This window comes from Amphibalanus amphitrite, unplaced genomic scaffold, assembly GCF_019059575.1.
Source record: "Amphibalanus amphitrite isolate SeventyFive unplaced genomic scaffold, NRLGWU_Aamphi_draft 000298F_arrow, whole genome shotgun sequence".
Taxonomy (NCBI): Eukaryota; Metazoa; Arthropoda; class Thecostraca; order Balanomorpha; family Balanidae; genus Amphibalanus; species Amphibalanus amphitrite.
This window is the reverse complement of record NW_024881793.1, coordinates 618375-636408: the sequence shown is the minus strand read 5'-3', so window position 1 is coordinate 636408 and position 18034 is coordinate 618375. Positions and strand designations below refer to the sequence as shown.

At 47.7% G+C, this 18034-nt stretch overlaps 2 protein-coding genes across 2 annotated transcripts in view; both read right to left on the bottom strand.

Moving 5' to 3' along the window:
- LOC122387790 (battenin-like) overlaps positions 1 to 1854 on the bottom strand; it is a 35608-nt gene extending 33754 nt beyond the window's left edge. The window contains exon 1 of the mRNA XM_043378259.1: positions 1836 to 1854. The gene's annotated coding sequence lies outside the window, so the exon portion shown is untranslated. The remainder of the gene's footprint in view (positions 1 to 1835) is intronic.
- Positions 1855 to 6473: 4619 nt separating this feature from the next.
- Positions 6474 to 8979, bottom strand: LOC122387794 (glutathione S-transferase Mu 1-like). The gene is made up of 3 exons (XM_043378261.1): positions 8687 to 8979; positions 7653 to 7850; positions 6474 to 7211 (listed from the first exon to the last, which is right to left on the bottom strand). Exons 1-3 carry the CDS (start codon positions 8891 to 8893, stop codon positions 6858 to 6860), a joined length of 759 nt encoding a protein of 252 aa, XP_043234196.1. The 5' UTR covers positions 8894 to 8979; the 3' UTR covers positions 6474 to 6857.
- Positions 8980 to 18034: the final 9055 nt, after the last annotated feature.

Genomic DNA, 18034 nt, shown 5'->3' with positions numbered 1-18034 from the left:
AAATTCGTTTATACCATACATAACTAAACGAGGGCTGAGAAAAAAGGTCAATTTTTCAACTTTTTATTTTTGACATAAAAATGTTTTTTTTTCTAGACGAGCTTTGTCCCAGGAATCTATTGGTGCCATTTGTTTTCACATGCGATGTTCAAAAGTGCCTCTAATTCACGAAAATGCTTATGACGTCACCATGCCCTATGCATGTTGGAGCTATTTTTACAATTTGGGGGTCAAAAATCAAGATAAAAGTTGAAATTTGGGACATCTAATGTTCTAATAGAGCTCTATAACATATATTCCGGTTTTTTGGAAATTCTCAAAATTTTGGATTTTATTAGCTGTTTTCCGAAAAATGTAGTTTTTTGAATTTTTAGGGGTGAAAAACGCATTTTATGGAAAATCCGAGAAAACCATTTTAAAGAACTCGTTGAGTTGCGTCTATTCATGTCCTTAATTTGCAATTTGCTTTAAACCCTGATTTTTGGCGATTTTTAAACATTTACCACTTTTTGACTAAAAACGCCATGTAGTTACATCACTAAAATCGATATATCTCAAATATTGTTGGATTTTTTTTTCTTAAAAATTGCACAGAAGACGTCAAATTGATGGGGGAGAAGGTATGCCAAGTTTCAAGTTGATAGCGTAAGCGGTTCTTGAGTTATTCAAGAAAAACGGAGGGGGGTCGGATCCGACCCCCCCCCCCCCCAGGCGGTCGCGGGCTAAGATACCCGACAGTACAAACTTATACTTCCAATGTTTCAGGTTAATCATAATGCCAGGTCATCCTAGGTCACAGAAATGATATAGTCACGTGACACATATTTCATTGTCCGTTTCAGCCATGGATATTTCGAAAACAGTGTCGTCTGTGTCATCTGAGGCCATTTTCATCTGATTAGCTAAGGTCAATCACTTTCTTTCAGGCCAAAAAGGTCAAATTTTGAAGATAAAATTGTTCAACAAAAAAAAAACGCATCTATTCAATGCAGTTTGAGCTCAGGAACACGATGGTGCGGTTTATTTTGGTGCACAATGTCAATAATGTATTAAAGTTTATCTAAAAATTGAAAATGGTGAAATATTGACTACATGTCTCGTAGAACCCATCTATTTTTGAAGATATCGGGCTAAAGTTTCCTACATTGAATCACCGGTGTATGTCCTAACACATATATTCCGTTTTCCGAAAAGTCAAAAGGTTCTAGGAAAAAAGTCAAAAAAACAACTTCTTAGATTCTATACGTATAGTTTTCAAAATTTTCAAAACCTGAAAATCCGAGATAGCAGTTTGATAGCCGTTCGTATTCGGAGTCTCTAATGCAAATAAATGGGATCTAGTTTAAAAACTGAGCCCTTGAGAGCGATTGCCGTAGTTCAATGTTCTGAATCAAAATTGGTCGAACATTGCGTCACTCTGATATCATTTCCGGCCGACCTATGGTAGCTACGAAATTTTATTCGGACACAAGATATCGAATGGATGCAGCTGAAAGTACTGAAGGTTTCGTGGCGCTCCGTTCAGCAGTTTAGAAGACTTTGCAGAAAAACGAGAGGGGGCTCTATACAGCCCTCCCCACAGCAATGCGCGGGTTAAATAAAAAACGCCTTGTTTGTAATGATCAGGTGTCATGATTTGTTCCTGCAATTACTTGTCTCAGTAACGATTATTTATCACAATGCCCCGGAGCGAATTCAAAACAACCTGACAAAAAGAAAAACTTCGATACACGTGTTTACCAGAGTTCAAAGAAACCTTCCGAAATCACATTTACCCACTGAGCCACCTAACTGACCTGCTCCACTGCGCGCAGTGTGTGTGTGTTGACACGCACCGGCCGGCGGCGCTCTGACCGGTCGATTGGGGTGGACTGACTGACTGCCACTCTACCCGTGCTGGTCCACCACCTGACACAAACACTGACACAGGGGCCCAGCCGCGGACCACACGCCCGGGCCGCCGCGCTCGATGGCCCAAGCGCGGTCCAAATCGGCCATTCTGACGTATGTAGACCCGACGTGATATCAATAACGGTCGTTACTACGTAAGTGCATACCAGTGACGGCCGTTGGAAAGTGCGTAAGTACGCGTTGGTCATTGCAGATGAGTGTCGGTCGTTTCGACGTACCAGTGTCGATATTCCAGTCGCACCAGTGTCATTCTTTCGGTTGGATCATTGTCGCCCAGTCGGCCGTAATGCAATGACGGAATACGTTAGCAGTCACGCGCTTACTTTTGGCTATGTTGGCCGTTTGAACGTAAGAAGTAAGAACATGCCACTCCACTGTCCTAGTTACATATATTCTGGCACGCCGGTACCTATTGGCGGCTCGGACTCGGTCAATGGAGGACCGAGCGATGGTACACCTCTGGGAGCGACTGTGGGTCACCTTTGGGAGCGGGATGGGTGACTAACTAGATCACATGGCCGCAGAAGGGATGGTGATAGGACGGCGGCAACTGGGAAAAAGACGCACTGTATCTAGAACATGACATTTGGCACGAGTATCAGCGTCCATTGAGGGCAATTTGCAGATGAATGGCCGGTTTTCCGCACGGCTTTGTATGCTCATTGGCGTAATAAAACTGGAAGGCTTTATACATCAAGCGTAGCGTAAAAGGAATCGAGAAATATGTCAATGTTTTTTAGATAATAATTTTATCGTTAGGTAAATGTGAGGTAGCGAAAATAAAACTAGCAATAAACCTGTAACTTCAACATTACGGTTTTTCCATATTCGCGTTGAAAATAGCACTCAGCAGTCAATATGATAGCACCATGGATAGTTAGTTTTTAATCCTGCAGTGTAAAGCTACGTGGTACTCCATGTGGAGGAGTGGCATCAAAGTATCTTTTATGTAGATTTCTACACAATATAAGCAAGCATTGCTAAATACTCCTAAACGGCTTTGAAAAGTTATCCGTAGATAAGATTAACTACGAAAAGATCAATTATGTCTAACAAGACAAAAATTAGAATCAAACTATTAAGCCTTTATCACCAACGTATCCACGCTTTCTTGAAATGCACATTGATTAAATATTATGTTCACTCCACCTGCAATGAGTTGTGAATTTTACAAGTAATCAATGAATGAATCATAAATGGGAATCCTCATGGAAAATAACAATTATATTATTTTACATCTAATTGTTTTTTATCTACGTCAGTTTTCTGTAAAAAAAAATGAAGGAGATAAGCAGAGACTGCTATTCCCATTGCTCACCATAGAACGACATTTAGATACAGGACGATATGCCGTGACATGCCGAATATAATATTAATTACCCCTCGTTATCCTGTCACATCCAATCATAACTGACCATTCATCTTTCCATCAATAACTGACAGTGTCATAACAACTCACCGTTGGTGTGAGGTCGGCTCCGTGCTGTGTCCTGTCACCACCAGAGCTGGGCCCCGCCTTCCGGAGAGAGAGGAGCACGCGCGAGAGGTGCGGCCACTCGTCCTCTCTCGTCTCCCGTCCGCCGCCCGCGGCTGGCCCACGACAGCTAGTGGCCGACAGGGGGCAGCCACGCCGGCTACATCCCTGCCCCCCCCCCCCTGAACTGATGAGCTGCTTCCTGATTACGACAGAATGCGTGAATCTCGCCCAGCGTCGTGTTTCAGATGGTCTCAGTAGGGCAAAGACGCCTCCGCAGGGCTGAAATGTGACCACGCTCTTCCTGGGGTGGGTTGTTAGAACGACGGAATCTACACCAAACGTGCTGGGTCAAAGCCGCCGTGACTGAGCCCCGTGAGAGGTCAAGGGTCGGGTGATCAGACGGCAGAAGCCAGCTTCATGGAGATCGTGGGCAGTGCATGAGAGACTCCGATAGTCAAAGTGGCGTGTGGCTTAGGGATCGCTACCGGCTTTCGACTGGGGTTCATTAATCAGGAATCGCATTTAATTTTGGTGGGCCCAACATATTCGCTTAATCAACCAATCAGCAGTAAGTGGTTGATTTGTCACAACTGTCAATCTGAATGTGTAGTTGGAAATACATCCTTCACGATTAAGAAAAAGTCGGGAATGCATTATTTTTCTGTAAACTTTTTGTTTTCAATCAACTTCTGACCTGCTCACGGTAACAAACTTACTCATGCATGATTCTTTTCGCTTTTTCGCTGTTGCTTTCCTTCAGCTAGACACTTTCTGCTATGTAGTTGAATTTTCGATAGATTTATATGCTAGAAAAAAAACAAGCGATTTTCTCATTTCGGCTTTTAAATACTAGTACTTTTCAACCATTTCAATGCACCCAGCAAATTTTGTTTCATTGAGGAGTGACATCATTTCTGTTTTTGTCAGCCGACTTTCATGCGTTCCTTCCTAAAAAGCAAAATTTTCAGTTCCTGAGACGAGCGTGCCTTCAACGCCGAACACCGATTGCCAGTTTGTGTGCTAACCAAACATTGAGACTGACGGAGCACACTCAATTCGGATTGATAATAAGAAAAATAAATTTCACGTGTGCTCTTGACCATTTATTCCAAAATGTAATCCACCACGGTAACCGTCGAGGGGAACAGTTGAGGGGGCGTTTAGACCGTTTAAGTTCGCCTATTTTGTTTTCATTCAGCGACCATGCTTCTGCGTAGAGTCTAAAACTGACTTTGTTTCAGTTACGCTCTGGTATTCGCCCCCATGTCCGATGCAGGCAAAACCCAGGCTCTCAATTACTGCAAACCCTGAATATTGGATGTGAGCGTGACGCATGCACATTTGACGTTACAAATATCATAGTGAACACTGTGCAAGTCTGATGCAGAGATTAAAGGACATGGGTTCGAGATGTCTTTGGGCGAGATCCTTCATTGAGAGCACTTGCAACTGCAAGATGTACAAGCCCTCAGCAAACTGCATGGTAGGTAGGTCTTCTTTTCTTCTTTTTTTTTTTTGACAAAACCGAGAATAACGCGAATACTATGCTATCGGTCACTCGGAAATCGTAACAGCAAGATGCGCGAGACTCCGCACCTTATATTGGGCTTATCATTGTATTCATTTTCCATCCAGTTTTACAACAAAGCCCAAAAGTTTACCTGTATTTGCCCACAAAACAAACTTTTGCATTTTGCTGTCATACAAGGCGTATATATAGTTTGCATACTGATAGACCCACCCGAAGTACAGGATTATGTCGCTTCTATTTGCAATGACTTCCGACCGACTGATAACATAGCCCTTGAGTTATTATCGGTTTTGTAGAAAAAAGGATACCTACCACGCAGTCTGCTGAGGGCTGTACGTACCCTTCCCTGGACACTGGACAGAGACCTTCCAACGTGGTGAAGAGAAGCTAATAAGCGTTTGCTTTTTCAGACGTGTATTCTTATAAAACGTCCACTTTTTCAGACGTGTAAGTGTTGTGCTAATTTGGGATTTTAAAAAATCGCATTTCAGTCGGCCGGCCTCGTGTTCCCCACGGCTCACGACTTTTCAGTGTACTTTGACCGGAGCGTTATAGGCCCATTGTCAGAGTCACTAGCTCCCAGCTTCACTCGCAGTCAGGCAGGCAGATCCACCGGAATAAAGGTCGGAAATCTCACGCGGGCTCGACTGTCTAGGCCAAGCCATAAAGGCTCTAGAAGCAAACACACCGAAAATCCAGACCTGTTTTTCTGCCGAATCATTGAAGTCGAAACTGGACCAAATCAACATGGAGGATGACTGGCCACTGCGTCTCGACAAAAACATCTCACTGGCGCCCTATGGTGCATTGCAACGGTGCCAGAAGATTTGAAATGGACGCGATGTTTCCCATTGCCGGGGTCCGTGGTTGTGACCCTACATATGTGAAAGCCGTATCGGAAGAATTATACATACATTTTTGGGTCGAAAAATAAAAATAGGTAGTCCATTGTCTTTACACGTGATCTCTAGCGCTTGGCTTATGGATCAACCTTGTTGGCTTGAATGCAAAATTTGAAATGTGACCTTTAATTGATATCTAGATGTGTAAGCTCGTCTTAGCAATGCTATACTGCGGTAAAGTTTCCAAACCAGTTGCCTGGCCTGTTCGTGTTGCATGAACTATTTTATTATCCAAATCGGTCGGGCAAATAGTTCTCTCTCTCTCTCTCTCTCTCTCTCTCTCTCTCTCTCTCTCTCTCTCTCTCTCTCTCTCTCTCTCTCTCTCTCTCTCTCTCTCTCTCTCTCTCTCTCTCTCTCTCTCCTCTCTCTCTCTCTCTCTCTCTCTCTCTCTCTCGCTCTCGCTCTCGCTCTCGTTCTTTCTCGCTCTCTCGCTCTCTCTCACTCTCGCTCTCTCTCGCTCTCGCTCTCGCTCTCTCTCTCTCTCTCTCTCTCTCTCTCTCTCTCTCTCACTCTCGCTCTCTCTCTCGCTCTCCCTCTCTTTCTCGCTCTCTCCCTCTCTCGCTCTCTCTCTCCCTCTCTCTCTCTCTCTCTCTCTCTCTCTCTCTTTCTCTCTCCACTCTCTCTCCAGTGGGCCCGCTTCCGAACAATAGGCTCGTCACTCCGGCTCTTTTATTTTTCGTGATTGTTTCGATGGGGGACATACCTATTTGCCCAGCACAACAACAAAATCAATGATCCGGAGCTACAATTGCTGACGAACGACTGATAAACTTACGATATGGAATATACATACGAGACACTATGCTTTAAAACATCTGCTTTGGAACTGCATAAGCATGACATGTTTCACCTACCTCAGCCATACAAAGTTGAATACGGGAGAAAAACATAAACAGGCACATTCACATCAGCGCTAACAGTATCTGTTTCTGATAGCCACGCCGACATTAATTTGTCGGTGTGTTGTCGAGAATCGTGAGCGTCGTGGACTCGTGAGCATTTACTAGTGCCTATCGACTGCTCTGAAGCACCATCATTACTTGAAGCTGAAGTGCGCATCTTTGCCATTAATGGGCCACGCGATGAAGCGGCCGCTTTCCATGTACTTCTTGATGTTGGGCAGCGCCTCGAAACGCTTCATCAGTCGCTTGAGGTTCTCGCATCCGTTCAGGAGCTCCGGCTTCATCGCCAGCCAGTTGCTCATCGAGTCGTAGGCCATGACGTCCACATAGGTGATGCGCTCGCCGAGGAACCAGCGGCGCGGCCCCAGGTAGTCGTCCAGCAGCTTGTAGAACATGGCGGAGCGCTCGGCCACCGCCGCCAGGTTCAGCTTGTAGTTCTCCGCCGTGCCGTGGCAGATGTCGAAAAAGTAGAGCCGCGTGTCCTGAACCTGTGAGAAGGGCGAGGAAAATTGCTTAAAAAGCTAACGATAACCACTTGAGACTGCATAACTTTTTTTGTTTTAAAGTCTGACATTATTAGCTGAGAACCGTTACCACAGCGAGGTGCTAAACTTCACAAATTTGGGCTTTAATGTACGGCTACCATTATAAAAGTGAATGGGTGGCCCTTTAGGCATTCGGGTCATTTGTTTCAGCGAAGGTGTGCAGCGAAGTCATAATAGTCTTAAATTTCTCGGCATGTATCCAAACAGTCGGCACCGTTTTTACGTTATCTAAAACACAGCCGGGACGAGTATCAGCCCCTCGACCGGACCCGGAGTGACGTTTCGGCAAATATAGAAAAGAGGACGGTTTTACATTCCATCTATTACTGACGTTGTCGTGTCCGGATGTTTATGCAGAATAAAACTTTCCACGGCATTACTTACCACTCCCTCCAGCATGTCCAGCTGGCGTGTTTCTTCTTCTGTAGTGGCCCCCATGTTGTACTTGCGCGCCAGGTAGCGGAGGATAGCCATGCTCTGGGTCAGTCGGATGTCGCCATCGTTGTAGTACGGCAGGTTCGGGAACGGCAGCTCGTGCGGGTTCTTCTTCTTTTCCTCAAAGTACTTCTCCTCGCCGTTCACCTGTAACGAGGTCATTTTGTCTTTAAATCACTGTGGATATCTAGAATTTGCGGTGACATGGTTATTTATCTGCGGTAAACGCTAACCTGCGCCCGGGTTGGGGCCTCAGCCATTCTAGCCATGGTGAATCGCGCTTTAGATACTTTGCCACGCCCGTTGCATATCTCGAAAACTCATTAGATGAAAAGACGCAGAAAAAAAGAGAATACCTACCATTACAGGCTACAATATGCATTTTTAATCCGTATCTTTTTATAGAATCATAAAGTCATATTTTGCCCTGATGGGCATCAGCTCAATTAGTGATATGAACCATATAATTTGGATGAAGTTCATGTCAAGGTCAGGTTCAGGTAAGGACAAATTTTGAAGTTGGTTTTTAAGACCGGAAATGGTGTCAACCTGGTGCAATTTTTCACCACGAATCGAATGATAGATGGATGATTGTTAAGAGCTTCAGGAAAATGTTTTTTTTATGTCGGGACGCAACTAAAATATCTGTAATTCCTACATTTTTGGACTGACTTGACTAAAAATTGCAATGTATAGGCTCTTATAGAACACACAATCAGTTTTATATGAAACAGGGCACAGGTCAAATTGATGTATGATAAGGAACTGAAATTACGGAAGGGGTAGATTCTGCCACCCCTTCCCCAGCGGGTCGCGGTAAATACCGGGGTGTTAGCCATCCGTCCAGTAAAGCCAGCTTCAACAACGCCCAGCCGATAGGTGTGTAGACTTTGGTTGAAAAGAACTTAAACATGAGCGAAGACATATAACAAACAAACAAAATTACGTGTTTGTCACACGATTGAGCATTACGTATTTCTTACCAGATCGACCCTGTCGTCGACGTAGTCCTCTCCGACCAGCTCCAGCAGAAGGCGCGGGGCCTGACCCCAGCCTCGGATGGTCCAGTAGCCGAACTGGGAAGGCATGCTTCTCTGACTGACACTGCGACGGAACAGAACAAGCCCAGAGCGCGACCGTCCCCCTCGCCGGATCGCAGCCAAGTGCGGTCTCAGAGCGGTCGGTTCCATGGGAGGACATCTCTCGCGGGCGATTTGCCAAAGTCATCCCCTCGACACCCCAAGGCCAGGCATTGAGCAGAATGAGCAAGTCACGGTGCGCCACCTCCCAACCACCAATCAGAGCTCGTCCTTCATCGACCGCGCGCTTCCCCCGCCAGGAGACACGCTATGGTAAGCGCTCGCTGGCGGGGTTTTGGCCCGCGACCAGCCGAGTCATTGCTCTCCAGAGTGGCTTGGCTGCCGCCTCAGCCACCAGCGCTGGGGCGGCGTGACAACGGCGCTCCGGGTCAAACGATGACAGAGGCCATCTGTGTTTGTTCAGTGGATCGGGTTGGGGTCTTGGGGAACGACGGGACTATTTAGTGCCCCAGGCGCCGTGCCTAGCGATTCACAGCACTACTGGTCCGTTGAACGAGAGTGTTCGGGGCCTCAGCTCTAGCAATCGAATTCGGTTGTATGAAAATATCCAAAAGTACAGCTAAGAATATGCTCTGCCCTTGCTCCTCTAGGCCTTGAGCCTCTGCAGTCGAGGGAGTTGGTGCCATCCTCTATCCAGACTTGTGACCAGCTCAGTTGAGCCGGCTAAAAATCAGCCCAGCTCAGGAGCCGGCTCAACATTTTGCCATATTGTTGAGCTGTGAGATGAGCCGGCTCAGTAATGCATTGAGCTGAGCTGCTGTCTGAGCTGAGCTGAATGAGATTGAGCTGAGCTGAGCTGATTGAGCTGAGCTGAGCTGATCCAGTGAAATTCTGTTCAGTTCATGCTTGGAAAATCACAGCCAAAATTTGGACCAAATCACAACTTAATCAACTTATTGCCTTGCCTACACTGTAAAAAAAAACTTACAAGCCCCTCGTAGAGGAATTCTCAGCGCAAAAATAACATTGCAGGAGCGTGTAAATTTGGCTAATTTTAGGCTAGTTGCCGAGTAACAAGCTTGTTCGACAAGGCTGTGCCTCGTATGCATACGACCACCGTGCTCCACCTAGTTTGACAACACGCACGTAAATAGCGTGGGTAGTGCGTCTACTAGGTGTCATAACAGCCCCTGCCTGGTAAGGTAACTAGCCACTGCCTACTAATCCATACCCAGTAATGGTACTAGCCCCCAAGGCTAGTAATGGTACTAGCTCAAGGCCAGTAGTGGCACTAGTTAACTAGTACCACTACTGGCCTTCGGGGTCGAGGCACGGTCGACGGAATTCCGTCGACCAGTGCCCCCGACTCTCGACCGCCACCCGCAAGTAAACAGACTGAGTAGCGCTGCAGCACATTTATTCGGGCACGAGAACGAGAACGAGAACAATAACAACGCCAGGACAATAACTATAACTTTAACAACAACAACAACAACAACAACAACAACAACAACAACAACAACAACAACTAACTGAATAATTTTCAATAAGGTTTCTTAAATAACCACCATCAAACATTTGTGATTTTTTCATTAGCTCTGCACCGGCGGCAGTCGCGGGGTGCAGGTAGGCCAGGACATACATGGCCCCATTCTTCACCAGAGAAGTCTGTAATGGGTGAAAAAACGAATATTAACATTATTATTATCATAAGGCATACCAATCTGGAAAATGATTAAATTAAAGTTGAAGAAAGTGATATATTCCTGCCACAAGCTAGCTTAAGTCCCAAACATATAGCTATTCTGACTTGGATAGACGATACCGGCGCACTTCTGCCAACGACGGGCAACATTATGCGATACTATATACATCTTCTAAGAAGCTCAACAACATAATAACCTTTGTTTACAAATGGACAACCTTTTTGTTGAGCACACAGCAAATGATACAAGATGCCTCACCTTCAATCAAGCCAAAGAGCAGTTGGGCAGACACACACAGCAATGGCGACGCAACACAAAATGGACGCCGGCTCCCGGAAGCGGGGGGGGGGACTCCTTCTGAAAGCAGCCACAGACTCCTAGGTTGTAACATGCGACGAGGATAGCTATGAGGCACATCCTCATAGCCATCCGAAGCCGCTTACCACGCAAGCTTGCCAGCACGTTTACCAGCTGCAGGCGTTCGTGACAACAAGCGGGGTTGCACGCAAGGTTATCCGTTTAGTAGGTGCCAGCCGGGGCCTCGTCAGCTGAGCTAATAGCGAAATGACCTAATTGAGGGACACGCTAAAAACTGGCCGAGAACAAGCCAACGGCGGGTAACACTGTGAGGCTGTGCGTAGTTCATTAACACTGCGCAAAATTAGGTTCCTGAACATGTTCTCGCTCGTAGGCATTTGTTCCACAAGCGGCATTGTTAACGTGCATGGCTCTGACTACTAATGTCCATATATGTTGTAACGAGGAGCAAGGGAGGCACTCGTAAAAAATGCCTAATTTCAAAATTAGCTAGTGAATTTTTTTTACAGTATACTCTTTATTTTAACAAGGAATTAAGAAGCCCTGCATCTGATGACATTGGCATGCTCTTGCTCGATAGCCCAGGACTCTAGCTCCAATTTACAGACAGCCTGAATTGTTTTCGCCATGTTTCCATGGTGCTCAAGTGCCAGGCGTGTCGCGTGAGTGCACTGCAATGATTGTCTTTGGTGCACACTGTGATATATAGCCAAGAACAGCTCATTTGATGTAGTCTGAGTCTGAGAAGACCTTTACCATGACTCGTTAAGTCTCAATGTTGCCGCCCTTTATGAGCTTCTCTTTAGCTCAATGTCATGTGTAAGGAAGTTCAGGAAGCTGCCTCGCTCCTTTTTAGAGGAGACTTAGGTACTCTTAACCCTCGCCGGCACAGGCCATTTTGCGTCATTCGACGGCACAAGGGGGGGGGGGCTGGTGCGACCCCCCTCGCGTTTGGCCCCTGATCGAGATAGAGCTTCGTGGAAAAAACGAGCGTGTTGCCCGTCACGAGAGGAATCCGATGATACCCAACTTTAGGGTCCTAGACCATCGGGTGACCTTCCAGGTCAGGTCAATGACCCAAAAATCGGGAAAATCGGGACAGTGTTAGAAAGTCGTAAAGTGTGGCTGCTATGGAGCTTTCCGGGGTGCTGATTACGAATAGGTATCGTGTTAGTTTTGATCAGAGATTATGTCTTTAAGCATTTAGACCAGGTCTGATCGAGATAGAGCTTCGTGGGAAAAACGAGCGTGTTGCCCGTCACGAGAGGAAGCCGATGATACCCAATTTTAGGGTCCTAGTTCATCGGGTGATCTTCCAGGTCAGGTCAATGACCCAAAAATCGGGAAAATCGGGACCTGTTAGAAAGTCGTAAAGTGTGGCTGCTAAGGGTTTTTCCGGGGTTCTGATTACGAATATCGTGTTAGTTTTGATCAGAGTCTTTAAGCATTTAGACCACTGACCAGGTCGGGTCAGGTCAGGTCAGGTGAACCGGTAGGGGTCGTGACGGGTATTCGTAGTACGTGTCAACCGCCTCTGACAGCTTCGTAACATGTTACGAAGGCACCAAAACTACTTCGTAAATGTTCAAATGGTTGCTTAATTCGAAATCAGCTCCAAAAACTAGCATACAAGCATGTAAAACTCGAAAAAGTGAACCGAGGTCACCTGAAAGGTCAATGACCTGACCTGACCTTCAGGTGACCTTAAAATCCGCCCTGATGCATGGGAGCAACATCACATCACATGTTTGAACGTTTGAAACCACACTGAAAAAAAAAATTACTCACTTTTCTGAGTAATGACTGAGTTGCAATTTTGTCCAATGGTAAATCATGGTAAAACTCACTCTAAATCCGCGTACTCAGGTAAAACTCAGGGCGGAACGCAGGTAAAACTCGGGCAAAACTCATTGCAAGTGAGTAGCATGTGAGTAACAAAGTGAGTTGCCATTTTGTCCGATGGTAAAACTCAGATAAAACTCAGTAAGTACTCATGCGTAACTCATGTCCTACTCAGACAACTCAGGCCAAACTCAGGTATTAGTAAGTCATTACTCATGAAAAACTAGGAAGTAACTCACATGTAACTCAGCTGGTACTAATGTATAACTCAGGTGGTAGTACGGCCATAACTCAGTTGGAACTCATCGGTTATTCAGTGAAAACTAGGGCTGTACTCAGGACGTACTCACGTCGATAACTCATACGATACTCGGGTGTTACTCAGGCGCCGCCTGAAACGGCTGATCTGATTCGTTTTATATTGGCTCAAGCCAATGTATAGGCTCGCCGCCCATGATAACAGCTGCCGCATCAGCATTATGCAATATGCATGCATGATGCTGATACAACAGCCACTACCAGGCAGCTAGTCTATATATTGGGATTGGCCAATATATAACGAATCATTGCCCAAAACCAGCATACATATCTGTATTATACCATGCCCGACCAACGTCTAGTCTTGCACTATTCGCCCCAGCCCTTACAAGAAATACATGTTTGTAGAAACGGTCGCATTGCGCTGTATTTCAATTCTGACACACGCCAAACTGCGTCGGGGGGGGGGGGGGGATCGACTCCACGTCAGCTCAGCTTCACTCTTTTGCCAGCTTCTCGACCTCAGTCTTCGCGGCTACAGGTGGCTGGCGCTCAGCATTGAATGGTGTGTGGAGCACATGGATACACACAAACCACAGCGTGTTTCGCACTTTGTGCGCCGTTTGTTGACTGAGCACAAAGTGCGCCGTCGCCCACAGCAAAAGACTCCCTTCCAAACCATGGATCCCCACAAGACTTCCGTTCGCTCCACGATGAGGCGGCACCGTTCGTTTTCTTCGGACTTGTTATGATAGGGGTGATCCAAATTTTCGTCACCCGTGTACGCCACCACTGACGCCTTCTCCGCCAAGATGCAGAGGAGGCTCAATGGGCCGTTCCCTGAAAACACAATAAAAAAGTCAGATTTTCTTTTGCCAGTAAGAGAAACGGAAGTTATAGGGCATGCAAGGTGATTGAAATATCAAAAGTTATCAAGTTACTTCAGCTCAAAATTAATGTTAAACCGCGCCGTGCTGGTGCTCTGAGTTTACCGTGATGTACTGGGGGGAGGGGGTCGTCTTCACGTCCCCTCTTCTAACTCGGCTGTTGGGGTTGGGCCACGTAGCGACACGCCGTAAGCGGCTTTCGAAAAAGCATTAAAGATATTTAAGGAAATACTTGGGTAATTTTAAGGTCAAGTCAAGTGCCAGGTCACCAGAGGTCAGGAAAGACCAAATTTTGCTTATTTCAATATTTTCGAAAAACTGGTGCTTAACTCGGAACCAAAAGAGCTGCCCGCGGAAAAATGCAGTCAAAAGCCCTTTCGACTTTTTTTTGCTGGCGTTTGATCTCAGATTTGACCTCAGGTCAACAATTAAGCCTCCAGAGAGCAAAAACTCTACAAAAGCCGTTTTTACCAAAATGTTTTCTGTAATACTTCCACTCAAGAGTCACGACATTTATTTTGCCGTTAGCATAGTGTTCCTCTCGTCGGGACGAATGAACTATAATTAGACCTTGAAAGGCCATATTTAAAACTTGACCTTAGGTTGACCTGACCAGGTCATGTTGCATATCAGTCGATCCAAACCGTCAAGCTAAACACATATGAGGTGTTTTATTGCACTAGCAAATATATTTTATACATGCCGTAAGGTTGATACCTACTTGAGACATGGTGATGGGACAGTATCAAAAACGCTATACAATGAAATCCGTTCGATATTTTTTTGACATTTTACCTCAAACTGGTGTGAAATCGAGCGGTGAATTCCCTGAGCGAAAATGACAAAAATATCGAACGGTTTCCATGGCACGTTGCGAACGGTGCGATCGTCAGCGACCATTGAAAATTTTCCGATGTTAAGTCATTTGACGTGACCTGACCTTGAACGACCTGGGTCTAAAATTTCTTCATATGCAGAAACAAATGTATGAGCAGGTGTGCCGAAAATGGTGGCGCTGCGCGCCGCCGTTCTTAGATATTCGCGAAAAACCTGAGGGGGCGGGGTGGGGGGCGTAAAACGCCACCCAGCACAGCGCGGGTCAAGGTCGGATGGTCACCTTAACAGTCGGGTTTTAGTCTCGCAAAACACTTCCATGGGCGTCCAATATTAAAATCAGCTTGAAACAATCACATAAAATGTGTCATACTTAACAATAATGGAAATAAGTATGTCACGTCCAAACGCGTCTCGCCGCGGTATCTAATAATCTAATATGTAAGGAAGGTTGAAAATGCTCGCTGAAATCGAATAGTGTACGAAAATATGTGTGTAGGCATTAAAAAAAAACAGTCGGAAAAAATAATAACAGTGGAAAAATAATAAGCACAAACGAGACAAAAGAATCTTAAACGGTTCAGCGAGCGGAATTAAGACCATGGGCTCCACCACCGGGGGGGGGGGGGAAGGGTACGGGGGACGTGTCCCCCAATATTTTACATTTTTAACATTGTGCCTATGGATGCTGCATGGAACATGTTTTTTTTTTAACCCTCGCATGTGTAGGGCGGGGGTCGGATGGACCCCCTTTCCCCATGGTTTTTCGCGAATAACTCGCGTAAAAAGCGGCTGATCGCGACGAAACTTTCAGTACCATCGCATTGATCAATTTTACACCTACCCTGAAACTTTCATGACCCTGACCCAAATGACCTTTGACCTGTGACCTCTTTTCCGAGACCATGTTTGGCCGGAATCGTGATTCGGCGTACGTCGGCTCGCATTAGCCGCGCGTTTGCAAGCTTTTCGTGGTTTCAAACGTTCAAACATGTGATTTGATGTTGCTCCCATGCATTAGGGTGGGTGTCAAGGTCACCTGAAGGTCAGGTCAGGTCATTAACCTTTGGTGACCTCGGGTGACCTCGGTTCACTTTTTCGAGTTTTACATGTTTCTAGGCTAGTTTTTGGAGCTGAATTCGAATTTAACAACCATTTGAACATTTACGAAGTAGTTTTGGTGCCTTCGTAACATGTTACGAAGCTGTCAGAGGCGGTTGACACGTACTACGAATACCCGTCACGACGCCTACTGATTGACCTGACCTGACCTGACCCGACCTGGTCTAAATGCTTAAAGACATCATCTGTGATCAAAACTAACACGATATTCGTGATCAGTACCCCGAAAAACCCCTTAGCAGCCACACTTTACGACTTTCTAATAGGTCCCGATTTTCCCGACTTTGGGTCATTGAACTGACCTGGAAGGTCAACCAATGACCTAGGACCTTAAAATTGGGTATCATCGGCTTCCTCTCGTCACGGGCAACACGCTCGTTTTTTCCGCGAAGCTCTAGCTCGATCAGGGGCCAAACGGCAAGGGGGGTCCAACCGACCCCCCCCCCCCCCTACACATTAGAAGCTGGAAAACGCCGCACACATGCAAGGGTTAAATTTAAATATAACATAACTCACCTCTTCTTTTTCGAACTATGCCGGGTAGGTATCCCTCAGTTTCTCGATCGATCTGCTCCGCCGTTCACGGTTGGCACCGACCTCCTGACGCCGGCGGGGAATGTCTGCCTCTGCTGGTCAGTGACGTACCCAAGGGGGGGGCCCCTCAGGCCCCAGGATATTTTTTAAACACTGGATAAAACGTCTTTACTCGGAAGAAAAATTGATATTAAAGTTTCATTTATGTGCCCTGGGTACCCGAGGGACCCCTGCAGTCATCCAAGGGCCCCCAGTTTCCTGGGCCCCTGGTCGCCTAGGGGGCCTCTGGTAGCCGGGGGCCTGGTCTCATGGGGCCCCTGATAGCCTGTGGCCCCTAGTCGCCTAGGGGGCCCTGGTCGCATGGGGCCCCTGATCGACTGGGGGCCCCTAGTTGCCTAGGGGGCCCTGATAGCCGGGGGCCTGGTCGTATGGGCCCCTGATAGTCTGTGGCCCCTAGTCGCCTAGGGGGCCCTAGTCGCATGGGGGGCCTCTGGTTGCATGATATTGAGGCCCCTGATCGCCTGGGGGTACCTAGTCGCCCAGGGGGCCCCTGGTAGCCGGGGGCCTGGTTGCCTGGGGCCCCCGGTCGCCCTTAGTCGCCTGGGGGACCCTGGTCGCCTTGGGCCCCTGGTAGCCTGGGATCCCCTGGTCGCCTGAGGGCCGCTGGTCACCTAGAGGGCCCCTGGTCGCCTGGGGGCCCCTGGTAGCCGCGGGCCTGGTCGCATGGGGCCCCCTGGTCGCCTGGGGGCCCCTGATCGCTTTGGGGACCTGATCGCATTGGCCCTTGGTCGCCTGGAGGGCCCTGGTCGCCTGGGGCAGTGGGGCCCCTAGTCATCTGGAGGACCTGGTCGCCTGGGAACCCCTGGTCGACCCTGGTCGCCTTGGGCCCCTGGTAGCCTGGGATCCCCTGGTCGCCTGAGGGCCGCTGGTCACCTAGAGGGCCCCTGGTCGCCTGGGGGCCCCTGGTAGCCGCGGGCCTGGTCGCATGGGGCCCCCTGGTCGCCTGGGGGCCCCTGATCGCTTTGGGGACCTGATCGCATTGGCCCTTGGTCGCCTGGAGGGCCCTGGTCGCCTGGGGCAGTGGGGCCCCTAGTCATCTGGAGGACCTGGTCGCCTGGGAACCCCTGGTCGACCCTGGTCGCCTTGGGCCCCTGGTAGCCTGGGATCCCCTGGTCGCCTGAGTGCCGCTGGTCACCTAGAGGGCCCCTGGTCGCCTGGGGGCCCCTGGTAGCCGCGGGCCTGGTCGCATGGGGCCCCCTGGTCGCATGGGGGCCCCCCTGGTCGCCTGGGGGCCCCTGATCGCTTTGGGGACCTGATCGCATTGGCCCTTGGTCGCCTGGAGGGCCCTGGTCGCCTGGGGCAGTGGGGCCCCTAGTCATCTGGAGGACCTGGTCGCCTGGGAAGTGGGAACCCCTGGTCGACTGGGGGCCCCTGGTCGTCTGAAAGTACGCTTATCATCTGATTGATCCCAAATCATCTGAGTGGCTACTGGCTACTGGATATAAGTAGTGACTGGAGTAGGCACTCATCTGAAGGAGCCAATATCTTTCACGGTGCCGGAGATATCACAGAAAAACAAAAAGGCTAAACTGAATACCCCCCAACCTTGGCCCCAAAGGCGTCATTGGCTAACACAGGGATGTGGGTCGATTTGCAATCGCATTTCCTCCTAAGTCCTATTCCTCCAATTAATACAGAGTGTCCAAGAATTACCCAAGCATTTATTTTCTGGCTAAAAGTACAATTGCGCGCTCGATTCCTAGTGAAACATATAATAGCCGCGTTTACAT

Coding starts and splice junctions, on each gene's coding strand:
- LOC122387794 (XM_043378261.1), bottom strand. CDS start 8,893: ATGGAACCGACCGCTCTGAGACCGCACTTGGCTGCGATCCGGCGAGGG. Junction 7,851..8,686: donor TCGACGACAGGGTCGATCTG/GTAAGAAATACG, acceptor ACCTCGTTACAG/GTGAACGGCGAGGAGAAGTA. Junction 7,212..7,652: donor TGGACATGCTGGAGGGAGTG/GTAAGTAATGCC, acceptor CCCTTCTCACAG/GTTCAGGACACGCGGCTCTA.